The sequence below is a fragment of the Myiozetetes cayanensis genome, unplaced genomic scaffold (assembly GCF_022539395.1).
Source record: "Myiozetetes cayanensis isolate MyiCay16 unplaced genomic scaffold, myiCay2020 scf2-11, whole genome shotgun sequence".
Lineage (NCBI taxonomy): Eukaryota > Metazoa > Chordata > Aves > Passeriformes > Tyrannidae > Myiozetetes > Myiozetetes cayanensis.
The window spans coordinates 68,887,611-68,912,429 of record NW_026087411.1 but is presented as its reverse complement, the minus strand read 5'-3'; the positions used below and the strand labels follow the sequence as shown (position 1 = coordinate 68,912,429).

The window sequence follows — 24,819 nt, the reverse complement described above, 5'->3', positions numbered from 1 at the left end:
AAAGCAAACCACATGATCTAATTCTTTGCTGGCTCAGAGCTACATGTCTGATCTAGAGTCTTCTGAAGTCAATGGAATATTTCCACTGATCTTAACAAACTTTGAATCAGGCCTTGAATGCACTGAACTGCCTTTATAAACAACAAACAACTTACACACCAGAGAAAGATTATACTCAGAATGATAAAATTAAAATATTATTACATCTTAATAAAAATATACTTTTGAGAAAACTAAAATTACTCTTGCTTGTGAGAACTAAGAATCTGTTTTTTACACAGACAAACTTAATATATCATGACTGTAAGGGATAAAAGGAATATTTTTTTTCTCCCATTTTCCTAGTTTGTGCCTCAGTGCAGTGTGAATTTTGTGTTGCTCATCTGTTTCCCCTGGTATTTGTGAGGATCTGCTATATGCTTGCAGGGCAAAGAGGAGACAAGCAGAATGTGGTTTTACAATCAGAAAGACAGATAGAGAAGAATTTTGTACACCATCAAATTTTACATTCTCTTTTTTTTTTCTTTTTTGCTAAAAAGTGGAGTGAATGATACTCCTGTGTTAGTCAACTTTATGAAGAGTAAGCAACAAACTTTTTGAACAAGGTTCATAATTGAAGGAACAAAGTAAAAAATTGGCTGTCAAATCTGTAGACATTTCTAAATGTTATGTTCCAGTTCTGTCACTAACAGAATAAGGTACAAAAATATTTACCTATGAGAAAGAGATTTAAATATTCATTGCCTCCTAGACTGACAGAACTGAGGGAGAAGACGTAGTACCCCAAGCTCCCAGTGAACCAGATCAGCCAGACTGTGATGGTCCTTCTTGCAATTTGCCAGTTGCAAAACAGGTCTAAGATGTTGTGCTTCTTTGTTGAGGACGTGTCATTTTCACCCATTCTGCCACTGTCTGGATCATCTTGTTGGACTGAGCACAGTTCAGAAACTTTGCAGGGAGTGTTTACTTTATTCCATCTTGCCATTGTATTAATCACTTTTTGTGCATCTTCGTATCTTTCCTCTGACAGGAGCCAAAAAGGTGTTTCTGGGAGCATCCAGCAGCACAAGACAAAGGGAAGAGTTGCTATGGAGAGAAATATCTGATAGACCCACCAGGTCCGAACCAAAAATCCCACGAGTGCCACAATCATAATTCCCATAGCAAAAAAAGCATGGACATGCATAGAAGCCCAGGTTCGTCCTTTAATGCCAACAAATTCAGTCACATAAACAAAAGCCACAACCAGATAGCCACTTGAAACCTGGGGGTGTTGGAGAAAGAAAAGGAAAAAAACAGAGTGAGTTTTGTACGTGCTCTCCTTGTGCACCAGCAGTAAAAACAAAGAGTAACAGTGTTCCACATTTGTGTACGCTTAAGTGCCACAGTGCTGCCCTGTCTCACACTGACAGAAAAAAGGCAACCCTGAAAACAAATCAGCTGAAGGAAAAGTTTGCTCAAACCTTCAGACTGCCCAGACACTGTATTTAAAAATGTGAATTTGGATGCTTCTCTGTAGTGGGGGACAGCCAGCAAGAGACACCTGAAAAGGAACCTAATTTGCTGATGTCATTAAGCCCTTCCCCTCCAAAAATAATGACATCACAAACCGGATGCTCCGGAAAATGAGATCCCCTGAAGTAATACTCACTTCTGAAAATCCACTTGACCTTGGCTTTTAAGTAGACTACTAATAACCTGCATATCAAGGAACTGCATATTTACTGAGAATTACCTTCCACACATTCCTAAATGATCTCATTAAATCAAAATGTTTACAATGTTTTATATATATATATATACGTATATATATACGTATATATATATGATTATAGGTTCTCATATGCTATGCGGTGAATGCAATTACTGGAATGTTCTGTAAAACAGGTTTTTTTTCTTGAATATATATATTATTAAATACATATATTTCAGTTTCTCTAGCAACATCAAATTCATGGTCTCTCAAAACATTTCAAAACACAGCTAGAAAATATAGATTAGAAAATATTTCAGTATATTATTTTGATTAATCAATTTTCTGGTTGAAAATATGAACGTTAATAATCTCTAATTCTGAACCCAGTGAAGCTGATAGGAAAGTTGTGCTGATCTCATAGCACAGGGCTAGAGCTTTAGGCCTGCATCTTGCAGATCAGTACCAATGGCTAGTTAAAACCTGCAGCATCGGTCTGGTCAGTGAGTAGGAAGTGAGTAGAGGGACTCTCTTATATCTCACTGTTCAAGGCCGAAATTATGCAGTTTTTCCTGCTAGGAAATTCTTCTAAGCTCTCATCAGGCAAAGGGAGCTCCAGGTGCAAGGTTCTGTCTTGACTAATGCACTGTCAGCAGGAATAAAATAAATTACGTGACTATTCTCAAATATCTAGCCCACCTTAAATAAGTTACATGATTTTTTGGTTTTGTGATGGCCTTCTAATTTCTGTATGCATTATGTAGTGAAAAGCTACAAATAGTATATTTTTGGCTGTAAAACAGTTGTTTAAAATTGGTTAATATGTATAAATATTGAATATATATCAGGTATGGAATATATACTACACATATATATATAAAAGTATGTGTGTGGGTATGCAGAAACACATATACTGAAATACTCTTAAGTACAGTACAGAACATTTAAGTGTTAAACATATCTACCTATGTATTTAGTATTCCAGATACAGCTTAAAATACCATGGAGATGCACAGAAGAGAAAATGTGCATCTCTCCTCCATCACTCAAAATGGTAGAGATAAAAATAACACTTATTATAGATTTGCTAGTTTAAGAAAAACTAAACTCCATTTCTAACAAAGAGGAGAAATGCAACTGCAGCTGCAATGCAGAATCCAAAGTTTGCTGCTCACACTTGGTATTTAATTACCAGTCCAGCAGAGGTTGGGATGGAGGAAGTACCAAACACTGCTTCATACAGACGCTTTCTATTAATTCAAAGAGGAAAAGTGCTGTGGTCCAAGAACATTCAGACTCTCCCTGCTCTGCTGAAATAAGTGCAACAGATGGGGCTTTAGAATAATGAAGTAGGGGGAAATAATAACAAAAGGGAGGTTTTCCTGATAGGGGTAGGAAATGACATGTAAAAAGAGCCAGGGTGATCATCCCTTCTTACCATAGCGAGGAGAAAGCGCACAATGACGAAACTGTAGTAGTCAAATGTGAAGGCCACTGCAATGCCAAATACAAACTGACCGGCACTTGTGAACCATATAACACGCTGTCTTCCCAGTCTGCAAAGCACAGCAGGAACAAAATTATGAATAACCACAAAATTCTATTAAAATACACCTGCAACTGCCCAGAGAGCCTAGGTGGAAGTTGAACAACTCGCCACAGAAACTCTGGTTTAGTTACCTGTATTAATTTTCCAGTGATTCCAACTTCCAAGGAAAAGGAAGCTCCTATGAATGCCTTGGCAGTGAGCATTATGTATGTTCACCTCCAGTTTCAAGTTTAACTTCTGCATAACCAATCTGCAAATTTACTCTGTCTTCTTTGTGAGAACATAAATCACTCTTTCAGATATTTTATATGAAGTAGCATTTTGTTAATGATTTCTAACAAAAGTTAGCTGTGATAGCATGCCATCTCTTGCCGAAGTAACAACCCATTTGGATAGTAATGAAAGGCTTCTGTAACATATCTTTGTACAGTTATTTAAAATTGAATTCTCTAATAAAGGGCAATCACACAGTTCCCCTGAATTTTCTGATTGCATCACAGCACACATGCATGCATATACAAATACAGAAATCCAAGAAGATAGCATACTAACAGCAAAAAAAAAATCATGTCAAATAATAACTTTCTATCAACACATACTAGTTTCCAGTGTAAAAGAAGGGCATTTAGTAAAAAAGAACTATTTGGGTTTTTTTGTCTTCCTGTATCTCAGGGAGAAAATATCCAGAGTAGGGCAAGTTGTCCCTGTACAAGTGAACACGTGCTAAAGACTCTATTGAGGATTCATTACATTCTATCTACAAATGCTTTGTAATACAAAGGTGTGGAATCATTTTTCTTCCCTGATAATATTTTCTTGGTCTCTTACTATCTACTCCATTGCAAACAGTTTTTCACAAATGGAGATATTATTTTTAGACAGAGAGGTTGAGGACTTTCAGGACTTTGTAATTTTCTTTTTCTGTGAGTATTTGGTACTCCATTAAAATTCTCCCTATTCTTCTCCAACCTTGACCTGAAGTCATGCAAATTTCATCTTTGATTCCTGCCAGAAAAGATCCCAGTGAGTCTTAGCTATCAGAGTCTTCTGTTGAGAAATCTGTTAACTGGTAATGGGAGGAACACACAAACTTATTTCCCACCAGCCACGATGTGTCTGAAAATAATAACTCTCAGCTTTAAAATCTACAGTTGTAAATCTGCAACTCAGAATGTGGGTATTATCTTAACTAACTGTCCATGTCTTGAATTAATGGAAATGAGAACAATATGATCCTAACCTTATAAATCATGTCTGAGTATTAATTGAAAAAGTTATGAATGATTTAAAAGGACACAAAACAAATGTTGGCTTTATATTCTGGTTTTGTATTAAATAGGGTTTTACCAAGCCCTGGAGTGAGAGGCAGATTGATTCCATGTGTTCTAAAAGCCAAATTAAAAAAAGGTCATCATTAGTTTTGCATTCCCATGTTGTAACTATCACACTGTAGTGTTGTGCTAATGAAGGAAGATCAGAAAACAACAGGCCTGATCTCCTTGTTCTGCTTATACTGTTAGATGTGGGATAAAATGTCATCCTCCACCGAACAGAACTCTCAGTCAACAGGCTCCTTTACAGAAAAAAGAAAAATAACTCTAAGCCAGCCTTCAAAGCGAAACACAGATACATAAACTGCCTGAGACAAACCCAAGTACAAATGTAGCTTGGATATTTGCCTATCATATGGATAGAGGGGCATGGCTGAGTGTTCTTCTGAGGCAGGAATAAGTCTGTTTGTGTTGAGAGAGAAAACAAACAGGAACAGGAGGATACAGACGTCCATTCTGAATCTCACTGCTTCTGAGTCCAGCTCTTATGTTGGATCTCAGTGCGTGATACGAGATAACATCCAGGGAGGAAGCATCGGACAGCAATGGGCTGAAGGACACCCTTGGCACCGTAAGCATGAGGCTGCTTGGGGTGAGTCCCTCCACGGACTGACTCTCCTTGTGCTCAAACAGAACTTTATACATGATATTAAATAAGAGAAACTACAGCACAGCTCACTCACACCCATTTTTCCCCCTATCTGGACCAACCTTCAAGAGACTGAAGTTTAAGTCAATTATTCAGAGAAAAACTACAACTGGACAGCAAGGAAAAATAGTGTATGGGTGTTTATTTTAAGAACGTAGGACTTGATCAAACCCTTGAAGCCTTTCCATCAGCCCCACTGAGCTGTATTCATCACAGAGGTTAGGAAATATGATTTTAAAATACATTATATTTAATCTTCTAGAAGGCATACAGTTGTTTATCATCCACTGGGAATCTCTCCTTGTGAAAAATGAGGTGAAAATCTACTCCCAGGTTTTACCATTGCTATTACAATGAGCTATTGCTATTCCTGTTAAAAATAAATAAATAAATGAGTAAATAATCTAAAGGCAAATAGTAACTGCACAGGGGAATTTCAGGGATCAAGGGGTAGAACAATAGAGGACATAAAATACAAAAATAAATTCTAAAAGGAAATTACTTGTGAAGACATTTTAAATTTAGCACTTGCTATTGGAAAAAGATACTGAGTTAAACAGATCTGTGACTAAAGGAATATCCAAACTTCTTGAATTTTGAGCACATAATTATGAGTACACAATGAGTGAAAACAACAAAAACACATGGAGTTACTGAAGTCTGAAGATCAAAAGATAGCACTTTACCTGTCAGCAATGTCACCAAAAATCACTGCTCCGATCAAGACTCCAAGCATGAATGTAGGCTGGATTAATTTTGCAAGCCATTCTCGGTCACAGACCAGATCCCACTGCGTAACAACAGTGCTCTTCCACTTTGTATCATCATAGAGAAATCCATCAGAACACGAAAATGTGGACTTGTTGCCTTTGTATTCATATGCCAGATCCAAACTGACTTCTCGTTTGGATCTGCTGCATTGATTAATTTCCCAAATTTCTCCATTTTCCAGCTGGACTACAATGTAATTTTCTGTTGATGTCCATAGTGTCCAGATGTCCTGTATACTTGATGCAGAGGAGTTGTGGAAAAGAATACTACTCACATTTCCAGGGAACCCACATACAAAGTTAGGAGTAACAGCCATGAACACAGATGCTAAGTAATGGATACCGCACGACATAGCTTGAAAGACAGATGCAAAATAAACACATGCTTGAAATCTGAAAAGGGAAAGAAAAAATTTTATTGAAGAAAAGCCCTCTATACACGGAAAAAAAAAAATCAGCATAATTGTTTTGGAAGATCAGTAAATGGAGACATCATTAGGGTGTCTAGTGTTTTGTTGCATAGTGCTGCTTCAATATTAGTTAAGCCCTGCAAGAGACCAAAGATGAGAAAAAGATCCACAGTAATCTATTGCCAATAAATAAATGCTGCTCTTAGTCATGTGTTTAGTCATGGAGAGAAGACTATTTAAAATGAAACAATTCTGAATTTAAGCACGTAGTTTGAAACAACCTTCCACCCTCCAATTCTCTGCAGCACATCCCCTTAAAATTGGGCCTGAGATTACTTGAACTGGTCAGAAAAACCAAAATGTTACAACTTCAGGTTCTTAGGGTTAGAGATATGTGCATCAAATAAAACAAAATAAACACGTTATGCCCCTCATTTAATCTATTTGTATCCCTGTAACTGTATTCCATCTCTTTATTGCCTCCAAAAGACAAAGAGAGAATACATGTAGACACAAGTAGAAGAAGATAGAATCTGAACAATGTGAAATGTTTTGTACCAAAACATAGCTGTGAAATGGGTTGGGTTTTGGCTTAAACAGGGTATGCAGTTATCCATTAAAGATTGTATCATAAAGCAAACATAGTAAAAGAATGTTTTACGTGTAGCCTGAATTTTGGCATTTTAAACAGCTTTTAAGACGTGCTTGAGATGCAAGTAAATCTTAGTATAAAAATTGCACATGTATTCTGAATTTCAAAAGGCTTGCAATGAACTCTTAAGTATCACTGTCTGCAAATTCTGGACAGTTTCTGATAATTTAAGCATAAGGAGTATTTTCCTCAATTAAATGTTTAAATTGTGCATACAATTAGTACAACATCTGTTCATAAAAAACCAAAACAGCTTTGGTTTCTTCCTCCTTTTTTATTTCCTGAAGGCTAATCAACTGCAGTAATTTGAAGAAGCATTCAATGAGTTTCTATATATACATCCTTACTGCAGTATGCAGTAGGCCTTAATAGTATGAAACAAAAAGCAGGTTTTGTTTTTTAAAATTATCAGAGGCTATCTCTGCTGAAGTTATAGGAAATGATGTCCAAAACTCTGTTACCTTGAAGTGTCTTGTGGGAAAAATCAGAGCAATTCCAATCCCTGTAACAAATGCAGTCTCTAGATACTCCTCTCCAAAAGGTATCTAATCTAGCCTGGAATAATAAAGATTTCAGCAGTACATAGCCTAGGACTTTTAAATCATCTACCATCACAATTTCTAATTAATTTCTAAATTATCTTTTAGCAAAGTATTTAAATAGAATTTACTGGGTGCATTGTCCTAATGTCCAGTTAACCTTTCCAGTTAAACAGTTCCCTTGTATAACACACCTCCATTCACCATCCTCATTCTCCTTTTCCTTTTACCTTGTGATTTTTATACATCTCTTTGGTAAATGTAAACCCAGTTGCCTATCCCGTTCTTCCAATGACATTTGAAATTGTTGTTGTTCTGATGCAGTGCTTTTTAATCCCCTTTTCCCTTAACAAAAGCTCTATTGACTTTTCCACAGCAGTCTGAGGAGTGGGTTGAATTGCTAAACCCACCGTGGCAGCTCAAAAGCTGGCTCCACTTCCTTCTTGAGGATACTTCAAGGCAATCCTCACACAGGTGCTGCGCTGCTCTTTCACAAAGAAACTGCGAGATACAGTCAAGAGAAACTGAATGTAACCACAGCAACCCTCAAGTCCACCAATTCCCCTCTCAAGAGAACAGCTTCTTGCAGACTAAGTAGCTGGCCATAAACCAGAGCAAGGCTGAAACGACTCTGAAAGGCTTTTAGGCTATCTTGGACCACAAAAAAGCAAAGGTTATTTTAAAAAGTAACTTTTGTCACCCTACTAGTGCAGACAAATATGGTCAACAACATTTTTTAGTTCCTCTTCTCTAGTTTCATTTTAAGTGTTCCCATCAAAAGACACAAACTCATTTTAAAAATAGCAAAGCACAACCAAATTCAACAACTCGGGCTATGGTTGCTGTATGCAGAATGCCTGAAATCAGGACAAGACGACCTTCAGAAAACTGATAAATTAACCCCCTAGAAGCTGTGCAGTTACATCTTCAACTACACATGGAACCAGGTTCCCCAGTATTTGCAACATCTGCCATTATGCATCAGAAAACTGCAATGTCAGATAGCCCAATTGATATTACCCAGACAGAGGAAGAAGGAAATAATTTCAAACGATACATACTTCTTGAGTTTTCTAATTAGTTCTTGCAATACAAGAAATATCATGTTCATAATTTCTCTTCTGCCCAGTAAGAGTGAGTAGGAAAAATATAATAATGCCCTTTTTTGATGGAGATGCTTGAAGGAAGATAACAACTTGTAAGCATACAGACTGAGAAGATGGCATGAAACAATGCACTACATTAATTTTTAAAAACTCAAATCCCAAGAATATCACCAGGACTATGATTTAGAGCAGGTCTAGTTAATGCTCTAAACCTTGAGAATTTTGTCTTAACTCTTCCTGAACACTTCTTGTGATCAATTTCAGCAACCATTTTGACAGGCTGCTCCACTGTCAAATCTTTCTGTTGGTAAGTTTCTCATTAAATCTAATTTCCATGTCCCCTTTTCAAATGTAAGACTATTACTAACTTACAAAACACCCTTGTACAACCTTGAATAAATCTTCCTTGTCTTTTATCACTTCATTGTACAGAATTATCAGTTATCCCCCTCCAGTTACTTTCTACAGCCATACAAATTACAGTCCATTACCCTTTCCTTCTCTTCGTGTCCTTTCTTTGTTTCCACCACTATAAAAAGCAATAAAGGATTCATTTTAAAGAAGAGAATAAAGTGTCATGCCATATTTCACCCATCTTTCAAGGGTTTAACTTAGCACTAGATATAACTGATTATTGTAAAAACATTCTTCCCTTTCCAGTGTTATGAAAATCTTACTCAGTTCCAACAAAGAAATTCACTCTGTACCATTACTTTTTCCCCTAATTTCCAGTACCAATGCTAAGCAAACACAAAAAGTCAGACAGAATTCCAGATATACATTAATAAACATAATTTATGCTGCATATGACTTCATTTAACAACAGGAAAATGTGTTTTTACAGCAAGATGAGCGTAGTGTTGCAGAATTTTATAGGATGGATTGCACTGCAGTTCTTAATGTCTGACTGCTCAACAAAAGAGCCAAGGAGCAAGCAAGGGGAGCAGGAATAGGGGAGAATAAGGCCTGATGTGAAGTTAGAAAAGTATTTGGAAGCACCAGTGTCTGAAGACATTCCACACCGCACTAATGGGCTGATCCCCTGCCCGTAGAAAGTATTTACTGCTCTCTCCAGTAAAATTCCACACTGGGCTGGCTAAGCCTCTCTCAGTATATATACATACACAAACACACAGAAAATAACCTGAAAGCCCTGTTTTGCTGTGAAGGCAAAATTCATTGCTGACTACAGCAGCGTTGTAACAGCACCCCCATTGATGCTAGATTGAAAAGCCCAATCGTAGGAGCTGCTGACTATCTTCTGTGGGTAGGAAGAGGTTTTCTTCGAGAAAGACCAGTGGTATAAAGGTCAAGAAACTCCTTAACTTGCAAGGTTACCAGGAAGGAATGAATCAGACCGTTAGTGACAACATATAGAAAGCACGTAGGGAGGATGATACATGGAATGGAAAAATACTACAGGTGCATGGAACTTTGCTTTCCAGAACAGCTGAAGATTGAAAAGGGACAAAGATGCAGGTCCAGCCTCATGGTAGACAGAGGTTTGCTGGAACAGAGGTTGAGGCAGTAGAGAGTGCTGAGTGAGGAAGGACATAGAGCTGCTACCTTCTCTATGGGTAGCCTGCGATCCTTCCCTTTAAACCTTTGGGTGCACGAGTTTCATCTCAGACCTCTTGTTGTGGCCATGTTGATGCTCTTCCCCAGTCTTAAAAACCCTGGGGGTTTTTAAGGGCTCTTGGCCCTTGCTCACGCGGTGGCTGAGCAGCTTCTCATCCTCCCGGGAGAAGGCGGTGCTGGGGGAACAGAGCGGGTCGGGGTCGGGCAGGCTGGAGCAGCCCCCACGGAGGCCGTGCTGGGGCAGCAGGTCACGGCAGAACCTACACAGGTCATGCACTTCACTGACCCTGAGGCACAGGGTAAAGTCTATACTGTCCTTGACGCCTACTGTAAATTATTAGCTCTTTTCCCAAGTTCCTAATTTAAGAACACCAAACTGATAAGAATGCCCTTAAAAGCTTAAATCTCTCTATTGCGGACAAACACGTACTGTAATCCTTTCATTATCCTCATCGAACTCCATTTTAAAAGTTAGATTTCCCTGAGTAAAGAAATACTGTTGCTCATGCATCAAAATGGTAAGAAAAGACCGTTGCAGGAGCAATAAGTACTATTTAAATTCATCAAAAAAAAGCAAAGTCTGTGATTTATTTTCCGGGACTGATATCAAAAAGGGCAATTTTTGACAATGGTATTTTATGTGCCAGTCATCTTCCCATACACACATTAGGTTACACAACATATGTTGTTGCAAACAGTAATTTTCAGTAACCCATTTTACAGATTCTTTAAAAAAAAAAAAACAAAACCAAACACTTTTTGCAATTTTTTAAAATGTTCTGTGAACATGATGACTGTCCTAAAAGGTATGATAATTTCTCTCAGTGTTTTTCCATCTCTTCAGTGACTTGCCATGGGAGATAATTATTTGGCAAGTACATTTTGTCACTCTTGCCAGGAGTGTCAAATATAGAAGTCAAGAAGACTTTATAGGTTACTGCTCCAGTATAGAGACGCTTAACGAATGCCAGAAGTCAAATGAGCCTAAAACTATCTTCACAAAAGCCTGAGCAAGACACAACATGAAAATGTTCCAGCCTTTCTTAAAATATTTCTGTAAAATTTCTCCACAGTTTTTTTCTTTTTTTTTTTTTTCAGTTTGCAGCTCATAGTAAAAGAAGATTTTTACATTTTCTATTTCCTCTGCACAAATTTTAAGATCTCACCAGTAAGAAAAGCACTCGTAATATCATGTCAGTAGCAGAACTGAAGAAATATTCTTCCACAAAGACAATGAACTAGTTCTCATACCACTGTTGCTCTGGCTGTAGTCTTACGACACAACATCTCTGTGGCATTGTCACTGCAAAAGATTTCGTCCCTTCTCTTTTCCCACTGTTTATTCATCCCCTGAGACACAGTGCACTCTACCCTCACTCATGGTGGTACTTTTTTTGTGCACCATCTGTGAATTTTGTCTGGGAAACAGATCTACCTTGAATAAAAAAGTCAAAATGGATGATGAATTAAAAAAAAAAAATACAAAAAACCCCCACACTAGATTAGTTGCTCAATCTAATTTATATTGCATCTGTGCAAATAATCTGCACCAGTCTCTTTGAAAGGTGGTACATCTGACATGCAAAAATACTTGAAGTACACATTGCCATATATATTTTGGAGAATAAACCCCCAGCCTTAGAGTACTTCTACCATTGTCAGTTACTGCAGTGCATAGCAGGGACAAAACTTGTTGTCAGATGCTAATTTTATGTTAAATAACATGGTTCTGATAACATTTCCTTGTTTGTCTGTGAATGAGAGAAGAGGGGAATTACTAGATACTCATCAAATGCTAATACAAACATTTGAAAATCATTTTACTGTGGAATAGACTTACAACGCTGTTCTGGGATTAGCAAAATATTTGTACTATTCCACTGGCTTTAGAGGAACTATTTTTACTGCTTCTCTTCTCAACCATCTCATTAGTAAATTGCTTAAGTCAGAAAACACAGTAAGTTTTTGTTGTGCAGTGTACAATCAACAGGATGGTTTCAGTGGAAAGAAATTTCCAGATATTTACTATTTCTGAAATAATTTGTGTTCAGTAACCACTTTAACCTCTCTATTTCATCCTGATTTTTTTTTTTAATGTGAGAAAAGCCATTCAGCATTCTTTCCACTCTAAACCAAAAAGCTATGATGCACTTCCATATTTATTTTTTGAGAGCTGAATGTGACTCAAGAGTATTTTGGTTATGGTGCACTGATGCAGATTTGGAAGCAGCCTTAAATATACAACATGAACATCTTTATTTGACTTCTGGTGTCAAGAATAAACTTGCTTCCCTCCTAAGGGAAGATTAAGCTATACTAGGACTTGGTCTCAGCCCGCATGAAAAAGGTGATTATTTCCAGAATTTGTTTTCAGGGGCAGAAGATGTGTTGGATGTCCAGTTTAAACATATCAACAGCACAGATGCAACAGGAATAAGGAAGCCTATGGAGATCAGGAAGACCCCAGGAATTATATATCATCACTGATGACAATGTGTGCATCAACATGCAGTCACCAAACATCAGACACTTACCAAATCATTGTTACAATCATTTAAAATTGATTCTCTGAAGAATTCACTTCTATCCCATCAAGCTTATGCGTGCTTCTCTTTGATTAAGACAAGCCCAGTATTTGTTCACCAGAGTCAAGAAGAAAAATATATTGGTTGCTCACTACTGCACATTTGGTATAACAGCTTGGATGGAGAAAGTCACATCAATGTGAAAATAAAGAAGTAATGCTACAAAATTAAGGGCCATCCTTTTAATATTTTTTTTTAAACTAAATAGAACAGTTCTTAATTTTTGACTATCTAAATCAGGCACATTAGGTTCCTGTCATCACCTGTAACAAAATAATCTAGTTGATTAATATTGCTCGGTTTAAATAGTTTACTAAGTTCAGTAGCACAGCTTACACCTGTGGAGTCACAGCAGAGAGGGAAGCTGCTGTTAAAGATGCTCTGATGTTTCTTGCTGCCCCCCTGGCAAGGATTACTGCCCCCAGGGGAGAGCCAGACAGAAGGATGGTGTGTTCACGGCTCAACCGTGCCAGTGCAACGCCCAACCTTCTCGCTCAAATGGAGTGAAACTGGGAAAGACTCAAAGGCTCTGGATGTGCACCAAGCTACACATAAACATTACATTCTTGACTTTCCTGGGAAAGTAGCCTCTAATTAAGAGGAAACACATCATTGGCAGCAACAGCAGTCTCCACACCTTTTGATGGCAAAGCTGGAGTCAAGTCTATTTAATTGTAGTTACCCACTTGTCTTTTCTGCTTTAAATGTGTTAAGGGTACATATCAGGCAATTTAATTAAAAAAGAACATGAACATGCAGTTTGTAAGTTATTTAGCTTTGCTTTGGAGTTATTTGGCCTAGTGTTAAACCCAGCAGAGTGGTTACACTTGAACAGTAGTAACACTTCAGGCTCTATATTTGGAAGTTTCTATTTCGGGAACGGCATTTCTATAAACATCTACCATTTAGAAAATTAGCACGTACTCTGCATGATATATTACTAGCATTACTTCTCACAGGGAGAACTCAATTCCAGTTTCTCTGGTAGCACTGTTTTCTCTTAATCAGCCTCTGTTTTGTGGACAAATCCAAATTAGGTATTTCATTCCTTTCCATGCTGTACCATTTCCATCAGCTTAAGTAAGCAAATCGTTTCACATTATAATCTGTAAAGTGTCTAATAGGATTTACATGTTTTTATTGAGATTCCATCTAATTATAGACATAGGCAGTACTTCATGTATAAACTATTAAATTTCATTCTTCCTTTCCCATTTAGGAAATAGATGTTTTCTGCTTGTTACGTTGCTGACACATTGGACTATGTTCAAACTATGGAAGTTTACTTCTGTTGCATCTAGATTTTTGTTCTCTCTATAACCCTGAAATAAAACTAACTCATTGTCATAATTATGTTCTCACTTCTTTGTTATTCTATTGACATATTTTTCTTGCAAAACTCTGAAGCTGGTGTAGCTGAAGATGCAACTGAAGATACTCCATTTGCAACTGTTACAGTGTTCTTTGCTAATTCTGACTTTCACCTCAGTGACTCTTCATCACGAGCAAAACAGAAAAGCTAAAGCAGACTACCTTTGTCTTATTAGCTTTTGATGAATATTTCACTAAAACAAAATATCACTCAACAAGATGCTACATTTAGGGAATTAAGTGTCAGATAATACTGTCTTCTAAAACATGGGACAAGTCAACATGTGAATCAAGGCATCCCTTTAGAAAAGGCAACTCCGTTTCAGCCATAGATTCTTTTCTCCCAAAGAGAATATTGCCAGTTGCAATTCTACCCGTACAGAATCCTACACTTGCATTTCTGCAGCTCTACAGCTTGAAGTAAGGGATTCAATTTAAGGCACAGTCTAGTATGGTCGAAGTACTGTCTTCTATTAAACTTGGGTTTGCTTATGTATGGATTGTTTAAGTACATCCATATTTAGTGGCTGTGTTCTACCTTCAAAAAGAAATTAGCCTCCACACCAATAGCTTTTCTCTCTGTGTGCAACAGAGGAGCTTGTATCTTCCACAGACGTTGCTAAAGCCCAGATAGGACATGGAAGAGGAGTAAAACATATCTCCTTTGTTCCTTTCTTTTCAGGAGTCTACACTCATCAGCGCTTGCAAGGGCTCAGATTAGTATCCCTGACAGGCCATCTTCTCCAAGGTGAGGCAGGTTATCTCCAAACCCACATAAAAGAAGGTTACTGAGCACAAGAGGACTTTCCAGTTCTTTTGGAGGTTCGTAGCTCACCTTCCCTCCAAACTGTACCTCTTCACTGCAAATGTGTAATCCACTCTGTGCCCAGAAGTCTTCAGTTCTTCTCTCTGAATGATCATGGGAATCTGCCCCATAATGAGACATTATTCAGTGATTAATTACCACTGGAGAACTTTCAGTTTGCTCTGTTTTGATAGCAGCCTGGTCATGAACTTCTGTCCAGTTTTTGTTTATTTATATCCCTTTCTAGTTTCCGTCCTGGATATTGGTTCTGCTAGCCTATGCCTTCACAGGACAAGAAAAATGTTTCTGCCTTCTCTGCTCTGAGAGATTTAGACATTGTAGAGTATATAAAATAGTACGAAATGAAGAAAATCTATTTAATAGATCTTGGATATTCGATATACTGACTTTAACCAGACAAAGAGTTTTTCTACAACCTCTCTAAAGAAAGCAAGTAAAAGTCTCCATGACATTACTGATCTTTTCAAAGAAAAGTTGTTTCATAATTTTATTGGTCATTTATCTCTTCCATGGTCAACAGACAGAGTTATTTTATATTGTTCTTGATTTCTTAATGGAAAGCAACCTTTTACTTTCCTGTCACTCAAGGAAGGTGATTCTACTGCCTTCCTCTTTAAACTATTAAAATTGGAAGTCATTTAAATTAAAAACCAAAGAAATGCAAATTACAAATTTTGCTGTTTCCAAGGCTAAGAATGCACTTTGCCCTCTTCTTAAATATACTCTATAATGTGCTTTTACCTGATTATAATTCCACAGTACTGTCATGTTCTTTCCTTGAGTGCCATTTCTCTTGTGGTATCTCATACAAGGGAATGATCTGGAATAACACTATATTCTAACATTACATAAATTTTTGCAAACAATATACAGGTCCCATTCTCCTCATGAATAAAGAAGCTGGATTCTGTTCAGACCTACCAGGATTCTTCTACATAAATCTACTTTTTACTAATTGTCCCCTGTATTCTCAATGGGTGAGACAGAACTGAGGTTGGCTACACTGATCTACAAAGGAAGACAGTTCTTCAAGGAGCCTAAAATACACGTGTAAATGAGATAAGGTCCCAGTTGCTCTGACCCTGGGACTTCCATGAATTATCTCTCTCAGAAGGGTTGAGCTGTAACAACTTTTAACTTTCTTACTGTATTTCACCAGTTCTGAAGATGCAGGGAAAAAAAAATCAAACAAAAATTTGTTCTGGAATATGAGACATAAATATAAATTATTTAAATGAAATGTGGTATCATCAGTATAATCACCATTTATCCAATGGTTTTGTGTCAGAGAATGCTTTTGGATATTGCTTTATCTATTATTGCTCATTTTTCACATTTTGCAATTGACTTTCTCTCTTACACTAGACAGACATCCACCAAATGAGGTATTACGTCATGGTGATGGATATGGAAATATTTATTTATAGAACAAGGGCTAAATGAATACTACTAGTAATATTTTCTCATTTTTTCATTTTCATTATGCCTGCAATTGAATGACTAAAAAAATCTATTTTTGCCTACTCCACGGGTTCTAAGTGATGGAAAAATCCTCCTTTTTCCTTCTCATAATGGTTGCAGGGTTTGTTCCCTCACTCTCTAAAAACTGAGGATTTCCATGTTTTCAGAACAGGCTTGATCTCTTATTTCTCTGATGCTCCCCACTCAATTCACCTAAATCAATCTTCACTGGAATTCCCTGTATCCAAGAACCTGACAGCAAGGATTGCTGATGGAGAGTCAATGTAGCAAGCATTGTAACAACAGTACTGTTGCATACATGACAGATTTTCTGATGTGTGACAAAGAGAAATGCAAGGATCTTGGTATCTGCTTCAAGTTTCTTGAGACACTGGCTAATGCTGTGACACAGAAAGTGTCCTACCACAAGCATTTCCCACATCCCAATCTTCTAGTGAAGACTTCAGTAGTTAATTCCAGTTGAAAGTAAAGAGCCTGCATGTACACTGTACACTTGGATGCAATATCCTGTATACAGTATGCAATCCATAGATATTTACACTATTCCTCTAGATCCCTTTTTCACTCGATAAGGAGCCACAGACAAATATAGGATTTACCTTGTCCTAAACCACAGATGTAAAGTAAGACAGATGGATCATGCCCTTAATGGTCCAATTGTCCCTCCTGACAAGGTGATTAATACAGGTGTCTGAAGTTTACACTACAGGCCTGTAAACATAGTGAGATGAGCTCACAAGTGTCTTGATTTGGACAGCTGATTTCCCCACACAGCTAGAACAGACTTATGCAGATAGAGAAACTTAGATAGTTCCAAATCTCTTTCACAATTTAGAGGAGAAAAAAGTCACAGCAGACCATCACATATAAAACCCATTTAAATGGCACTGAGCTCCACCCAAAGCATTGTGATGATTGTTTTTTATAGAGCAGCAAATTATTGCCAGTTGTTTGAAGCACCTTTTCAACACTTCTTTTCTACTTCTTGTTGCCTTATTGGCCCCTTCCATCTATTCTCCAGGGTTTGTTCCTGCCTCAGCACCACTGCTGTGGCTGCACCTCTAATGCTGCCACCTAATACTAATGCCTCCAAGTAATAGGAACAAGAAACCTCACTTCACCTTTGGAAGAAAACATTTTCTTGAGGAAAGGGTTCAGTCTATGATCCAATGGATGGTACTTCTAGATTCCTCAAACCCTATTTTCTTTGCATGTGATTTTCAAAGAACATCTGCTCTGGGTGAGGTGAGCACTACAGTCTAGCTCTCAATGTATGATATTAAAGTATACATTAGCTCTCTAGGCAATTTCAGTAATTTTCAAAGACAGCTGAGATTTCTCTCCAAGTATATGGACAGTTTGACAGATGAACCATCATTATTAGTACTTGTACTAACTTCTACAGTTTGTCATCACGCTTTTTCTGGTCTTGCCCTTGCAACCAAGATGTAGCTATTTCAGCAGTTACCTGCTCTGGCTTGCTAATTTTTCCGTATTTCTGAGAACTCGAGACTCTCACGTTCTTGCTCAGCTGCTATAGCTTCCTGCCTCAAGGTACCTTAAACATTTACCTGTATATATAGTAAATAATAGAGCTCTGTATGTACTCAGTTCCATTAGTGTTGTGTAAAGCAAAATGGTGGCACAGACATTTCAACAGAATGTGCTAAAGGCTTCTGGGGCCTTAGAAAAATCTCTCTAAATGTAATGGCGTTTTCTACTTGTTTGATTTTACTTCCTGCAATAAACTGGTCAAACTTTCTATGTGTAAGGCCTCTTATAAAACATTTCCTTTCAATTTTGGGATATCTTAGTACTGCTGAAAATCATGACTATTATGAGAAAATTATTGACAGAGGTTTTAAAGGAGTGATATCCCAGTTCTAGGCATTTTATTACAGGGAACACAGTGTCCAGTGCATTATGTATTCCCTTTTCATTCACACCATGATATTTTGGGATGAAACAGCTGATCATCAGCTCCTTGATGTGTGTGATAATTGCCTTATGCTGCCATAGCTATGTCCATGCTACAACTTTATCTAGAAGCCACCCCAGAGGGGTTGGCAACATTTCAGAGGTGCAGTCTGAACCTCAGCAGCTGCTTTGCAAATCAGAACTGATTTACTAGCTTTATGTTTCAGTGCTATTTGCACTGCAGGTTTTAGCCTTAGAGAAGTAATGGATAGTTCAAGTGCAATTTCATCCTTGTTTTATTTAGCTTTTATTTACTCATTTTTCTATTATTTAATCTACTTTTAAATCTAGTTCTATTACTATACTCTACTTTTTCAATCCAGAAACAGGCACAGCACCTCCAGGCTGAGGTTGCCAGCACGCTCTGAGGCAGTGCATTTTGGTCTGTGCAGATTTTGCTTTACACTGCCTCCAATACGACCTGGATCCCAGCAAATACTGTTAGCACCTCTTGCAGACCACACTGTTAGTGCATTGTCACCATAATCCCAGAGCACTTGCCAGTATCCAGCTTTGGCTCCGAGTCTTGAGAGTATTTCCACTTTTGCCTAGTCAGGCATAGATAATAAGACCTTTGTTTAAGCTGCTAGAGTTTGCTCTCTGAAAACACATGGGTTGTCTCGCTTCTCCAAGCCATTCAACCAACAGGATTAAGCACTATTTGCAAAATATCCAGACACACACACCCCAAAAAAGGGGGGAAAAAAAAGAAATGTAGCCAAGTCCACTTATTTTATCCTATGAACATTTGAGATGAGCACAGGCTGACTCAGATGCTATAATATAGTATACTTAAGAGATGAAGAACACTTATCAAGCATTTCTGTCAAACACCAGCCCTGACTAAGAGCCAAAGGAGGACTTAGATTTGAGGTTCTTCTGTCTGGCACATTCTAGTAAATAGAAACAGCTGTCCACTGATACATTTTGAAAACTGAATGACAGATATGTTGCAATAAACTTTTCCACTGTATAAAGTAGCCAGTATATGGGGGAAAAAAAAATATTTTCTTTGAAAACAATCTCTAAACCACAGCACTTTGTTCATCTTCAGGAAACTACTCAAAGCTTAAACAGAAATTCACATTATATTGCTTAAAAATATTGATGTTTAAAAATAGGATGTACTAAATACTTAATGTATCAGTATTTCAGAAAAATCTTACAATGCTTCCATTTTCTAAGTTAAGGCTAATCTTCTCTTCAAATGAGATTGCCTGTTTCTCCGTACTAACTCGGAAAAAGAAAACCAATTTCTTTGCATGTCTAGCAAGCACACTTCTCCACTCAAAAAATGGATTTTTGTTGGGAAAAGAACCTTTCAAGACAGCTGTAAAATACTTGAGTTAGAAAAATCATTGCTTGAGAATGTTCTTATTTTCCTTTTGTGAAAAGAAGTGGTGAGCACGATCTTTGAGATACTTGGGACTCTTTGTTATTTGATACAAACCAAGAATTTCTGGAAATAACATGTCCACAGCACAATTTGCAGAAGATGTAATCTGATCACAAGAGCTGTGAGCTATGAAACAAGAGAGTGGATAAGGGCATCAGCATGAAAGTAGGAGCCTGGAAAAGTTCCGAGGTGTGAAAAGATTAGACCATTCAGTGTAGGGCTTTAGAAGTGAACCAAGAACCCTGCAAAGGAGGGAGAAGTGGCATTAGTACTGGCTGTTCAGGTATTGCTACTATGGCACTGACCAGCAGTGTCTGCACTGTGGAAGTCCACTGAAAGAATCTCTACAAAAGTCAAGTCAGTTTTTGAGCTAAGCAGAATCTCTTGTCTCTTTATGCACTAGAAAAGTTCCAGGGAAATTAACAGAAAATGTTGAAACTGTTGGTAAGTGTATTAATCTCTACTAAACTCCACGTTTGGCTGAAACAGGTGAGCGTTCCATCCAAACAAGCAATCTGTCCCTCCTCCTCACAGCAGCCATTGCTCATCTTGGTTTTGCTTGCTTCTAAAGTCCAAATTGTAGCAACTCCACTGACCAGGCAACAGGTTTGTAGAAGACAACAATGTAAAGATGTCAAAACCTGAATACATAAAAATTTCAGTAAAGAGCAGAATTTTTTAATTTATTGGATAATCTAACTGTTGGTAAAACATATTGTTCATAAAACCAACATGTGAAAATCTAGATAACTTACTCAACTTGGTAAAAGATGGAATATTCCGAAAGAAAAGGCAATCTTTTAAAAGATTCTGGAAATATTTCATTACAAAACCTGGAAATAGTGTCAGTGACACCCAATCTTCCCCTCTCTCCCTGACAGTTTTCACCACCTGCTTTTAACTAAAGTATAAGCCAAGATTTGAAAACTGTTAATCACAGGGAAAACGCTGCGTACCATGTAAGCTGCATCTCATAGCTACCAGACGTTCCAGCTAGGAAATCAAATCCTTACGATCATCCACACTTACCATAACGGGTATCTTACCAGATTTCTCTCTAGACAGCTATTCCCGATTAGATCATGTCTCCATTCAGCACTCTGCTATGGTGTAGATCAGAGCTACAGAATATTATAGCTGGTTTCTCACCAGCAACCAGATAAGCAAGTTTGGTGTCCTGCTGGTAGATTAAAGTCACTAAAACTATTTAAAGTCCTTTAGTTTACCTGGGAATTAGATGTGCTAGCAGTGTGAGCCAGCCAGCCAGGTCCTAAGGCTCACCTACCTGCTGTGCACACACTGGGTTACCGATGTTATCCCCATTAGTCATGTCTCCCCTTTCCCAGCACGGGGCCTGCAAGTCACAGCCAGTGTCTGTTCCTGGCTTTACCTGATGGGCCCCTGAGAGGGTTTTTGCAGTTGGAGTGGGTGGGCAGAAAGGGGCTGAGGCAGGGGGCTGAGAGGGAGAGCCCAGAGGTGCAGTCTGGCGGGAACTGCTGCATGGGAGAAAGGTGCAGTTCACTGCAGGTAAATTGGGAGTTTTAAGGCCTGGCAGCTCATTAGAGATGAGGCCATCCGAGGCAGACAGTACTAATTTTTTGTCATTCACCTCTGCAATAGTGAGCGGTAATCTCATGCTCCAGAGACAGATTCAAGATCAATGTTTAAAATAACCGTCTTGAATATATAGGCCACAGGTGCTACCGATGCCCAAATTCAAAAGAGGTATAAAGTCTTCCTCTAATGGCAAAGGCTACAGAAGTCGTAACATTCATGCATGTCTCAAGACCCCAGTAAGAACTATGGCATCACTGAGACTTGTGAAGCAAAATATTGATTGTCAGCATCCATGGGAATGTCAATTCTGTAAAATTCACAGTCTTAATCAATGTTGAAGGTTTATATGTTAAGTGTATATTAATAACTTATTTAGCTATATAGTATTATATTACATATATATAAAATGCATACATACTGTTTCCATATTTATATATGTACGAACAGCTGCTCGTTCTCTACTGCATCTGTCAGATTTTAGGAAAATCAAAACAGTCTCAAAATACTAACAGTCATGCTTGGATTGCTCAGAATCTGACTCTGTCAAATCTACAAAATCTATATATAGTGCATAGGTTGTATGGGCCTCATGAGAATTGCTTGAACAGAAGAAATGAATGACTGCCTATTTGTCAGTGTCCGGATGATGCAAACGGAACAGAACGAACTTCATGGTTACAATTAAGAAATACTTTTTCATATGAAGTATGATCATTTACCCAGCACTATGAAGGGATTAAATAGAGGTTTTTTACAATATTTTTAAATGGTCCATCCACCATAAACTACTGTTACACTTACTATTATACTATACCACTGATGTGGTCTTTGAAATCTCAAACAGCCATGAGTCTAACAGGACTATGCAAATTTTGGTAGCTTGCAGTTCGTCTCAAAGCTTCTAAACCTAAAATAACCCCTATTGAACTGCATATCAAATAATTTGGTTCCTAGATGTGAGGTTATGGCTGTAGAATTGTTCTCCCTTTAATTGCAAAAAGTGGTTGTAAAAACTTTATCTTAAGTATTGATAAATGTTCTCAAGTAGGAAAACTACTCCAGTGGTTAGAAGCAACTACTTTTGTGTTACTTCAGTATTCAGTGTCAAGTGCCTGCTTTCCACAAAGAGCACACGAGACAGAAGAGCAACAGCAGCAGCAAAATTAATTGATAGCTCTCTTAGGTCACACAGAACAAGGTATTTTTTGTTTCTGATCCAGAACTGACAATGAATGAGATATTGTTCAGATAGATATGCCTGTAAGTCACAACCTAGTCAAGCATGTAATTTAAGCACAGGTCCCAGTTAAGAAAGAAAAAGTCTTTCCATCCTAACCATCTGAAGAGGCTATTGATACCCACCACTACTGCTTGCACATGATATTAAGAGCCTCTCCTGCTGCAGAGTTCAGGTATGCACTTCTACCATTAACAGGAGCTCCCAGCTTTGTCCAAAATGCCGCTCCTGCCTGCCCCTGAGAGAAGATCAACATTGTGGGTTAGGCTGGCTCACTGGTCACCGAGCTAGAAAGCACAACACTGCAATTCAACAGCTTCAACTCGTAGCCAAATTGTGACACATGGGTCTTATTCCAGCCATCTGCTCCAAGGAGCACGTGCCTGCAAAACCCATGATGATCAGCACATCGCGGAAGTGCAGGACAGAACTCACTGTGAGGGTGTGCGCCCAATAGTTTTACAATTCATATCCTCTAAAGCTTCATTTCCTTGCCAAACATTTCTTCTCCATTACCTGCTATAAGCAGAGTCTCTTCTATCTACCCTCCATCCACATCTACAAAAGCATACACCCTCCCCACACACACACCCACCCACACCCCCCCATCTGTGTACCCCATCTAACAAACCTAGGATTGTATACACACACCCCATAGCCACAAAGCACATCAAAGGAAACTCTCCACGATGCATCACACCATGTACCATACGGATAAACCTTTGCTGATAAGGATGTATACATGTACTTCATATCCATGTGTCACATGCAACAAACCCAGCTCCAATAAAAACACGTCATCTATCTCACCCAACAACCCTCTGCCCCTACGCGGAAACAGCCCATCTGAGTGCCACACAGAAACCCCATGCGTGCTGCTTGTGCCCTTCTGTCACCTCTGAAGTGCATGGGTTGTTCCATACCCTGGGGCTCTGTGTGTGTGAGTACACTCGCGTGCGCAAGGGATGTGTGAACATTAGCTGTCTAAGGGTGCACGTACGTGAATTTCGTGTGCGACTGCATGCATGTGGTGCCTACGGCTGTGTGCGCCCGTGTGTGAACGGGTGCTGTGCGGGTGCCTATGTGACCACGGCACACACGGAGATGTGTGTGCGCGCAGTGAGCGAGCACACCGGCGGGTCACTGCGTGGGGATGGAACACCGTACATGGATGGGGGTGTGTAGAGCGCTGCCAATACACGCGGCAGCGGCTGTGTGTACAGTATGGTTCGCACACCGGGGTGCAGCGTGTGTAACCGCGCGTGTAGTGCCTGTGTCAGCTTCTCTGCGTGGACAGCCTGTCTGTGTGTGTGTGTGTGTGTCTCTGTGCGTGTGTCGGGGTGACGGTCCGCGCGTGTGCGTGCGAGTCCCCCGCAGGCTGCGCGATGCTGTGAGTACGCGCGGAGCGCGGTGGTGCTTCCCCGTGCGGTGGCTGTCACACCCTGCGGATGTCGCCGTGTGACAGCCCCGGTGTCCGCCCGCCCGGTGCGAGTACCTGCCGAAGTGTCCCAGGGAGTCGAAGAGCCGCTCGGAGTTGGGAGCCATGGCGGGGTTGCTGCAAAGCCGGGAGCCTCGGCGCCGCTGTCCCGGCGCTGCGGGGAAGAGGCGCTGTCCCGTCCCGTCCCGTCCCATCCCGTCCGTCCCCCCGCCCGCCCCCTGCGCCCGCCCGGCGGGCGGGACCAACTGCCGCCCCAACGGCCGCCGCTGGGAAGCGGGAAGCGGGAGTCCAGGAGTCCGGGAGCGGGAGCCGGGAGCTGCGGGCGCGACGGGAGCAGCGCCCGCGGAGCGCGGGGAGCTGGTCCGGCCGCAGCCCCAGCGCTGCCGCCCTGCGGGGTTCTTTTGGCTGCGGGACGGAGCGGCCCGACCTCCCGCACGCACCGAGCGCCTCGGCCGCTGCTCCGGGAAGGAGCAGCCCCCTGCAGCCCGCGCTTGTTTTACGCATTACAATTAAATTAGAGTAGGCAATTATATGCTTAAGTCGTCCTGCGACAATCCGGTAATCCAATATATTTAGGCTGTGGTGTATTTCACTTGGACGTTTTGAATTAAAGGAGGGTAAAACCAATTTTTTTTCCCCACAGCACATTATCTGAATCATTCTTATTAGCCTT

The 24,819-nt window shown here is 39.4% G+C and overlaps 1 protein-coding gene across 3 annotated transcripts in view; it reads right to left on the bottom strand.

The window, feature by feature from the left end:
- The window catches only part of SLC22A16 (solute carrier family 22 member 16), a 35,165-nt gene extending 10,819 nt beyond the window's left edge, over positions 1–24,346 (bottom strand). The window contains exons 1-5 of one of the 3 annotated variants that reach the window (XM_050315868.1): positions 24,204–24,346; positions 22,834–22,946; positions 5,909–6,385; positions 3,132–3,249; positions 715–1,264 (exon numbers count right to left, since the gene is read on the bottom strand). In XM_050315868.1, the coding sequence (XP_050171825.1) occupies positions 715–1,264; positions 3,132–3,249; positions 5,909–6,345 (1,105 nt within the window). In that variant the 5' untranslated portion in view covers positions 6,346–6,385; positions 22,834–22,946; positions 24,204–24,346. Of the gene's footprint in view, positions 1–714; positions 1,265–3,131; positions 3,250–5,908; positions 6,386–7,515; positions 7,536–22,833; positions 22,947–24,203 lie in introns of those variants that run through there. The other 2 variants (XM_050315867.1, XM_050315869.1) reach the window with 2 other exon arrangements.
- Between the last annotated feature and the right edge of the window lie 473 nt (positions 24,347–24,819).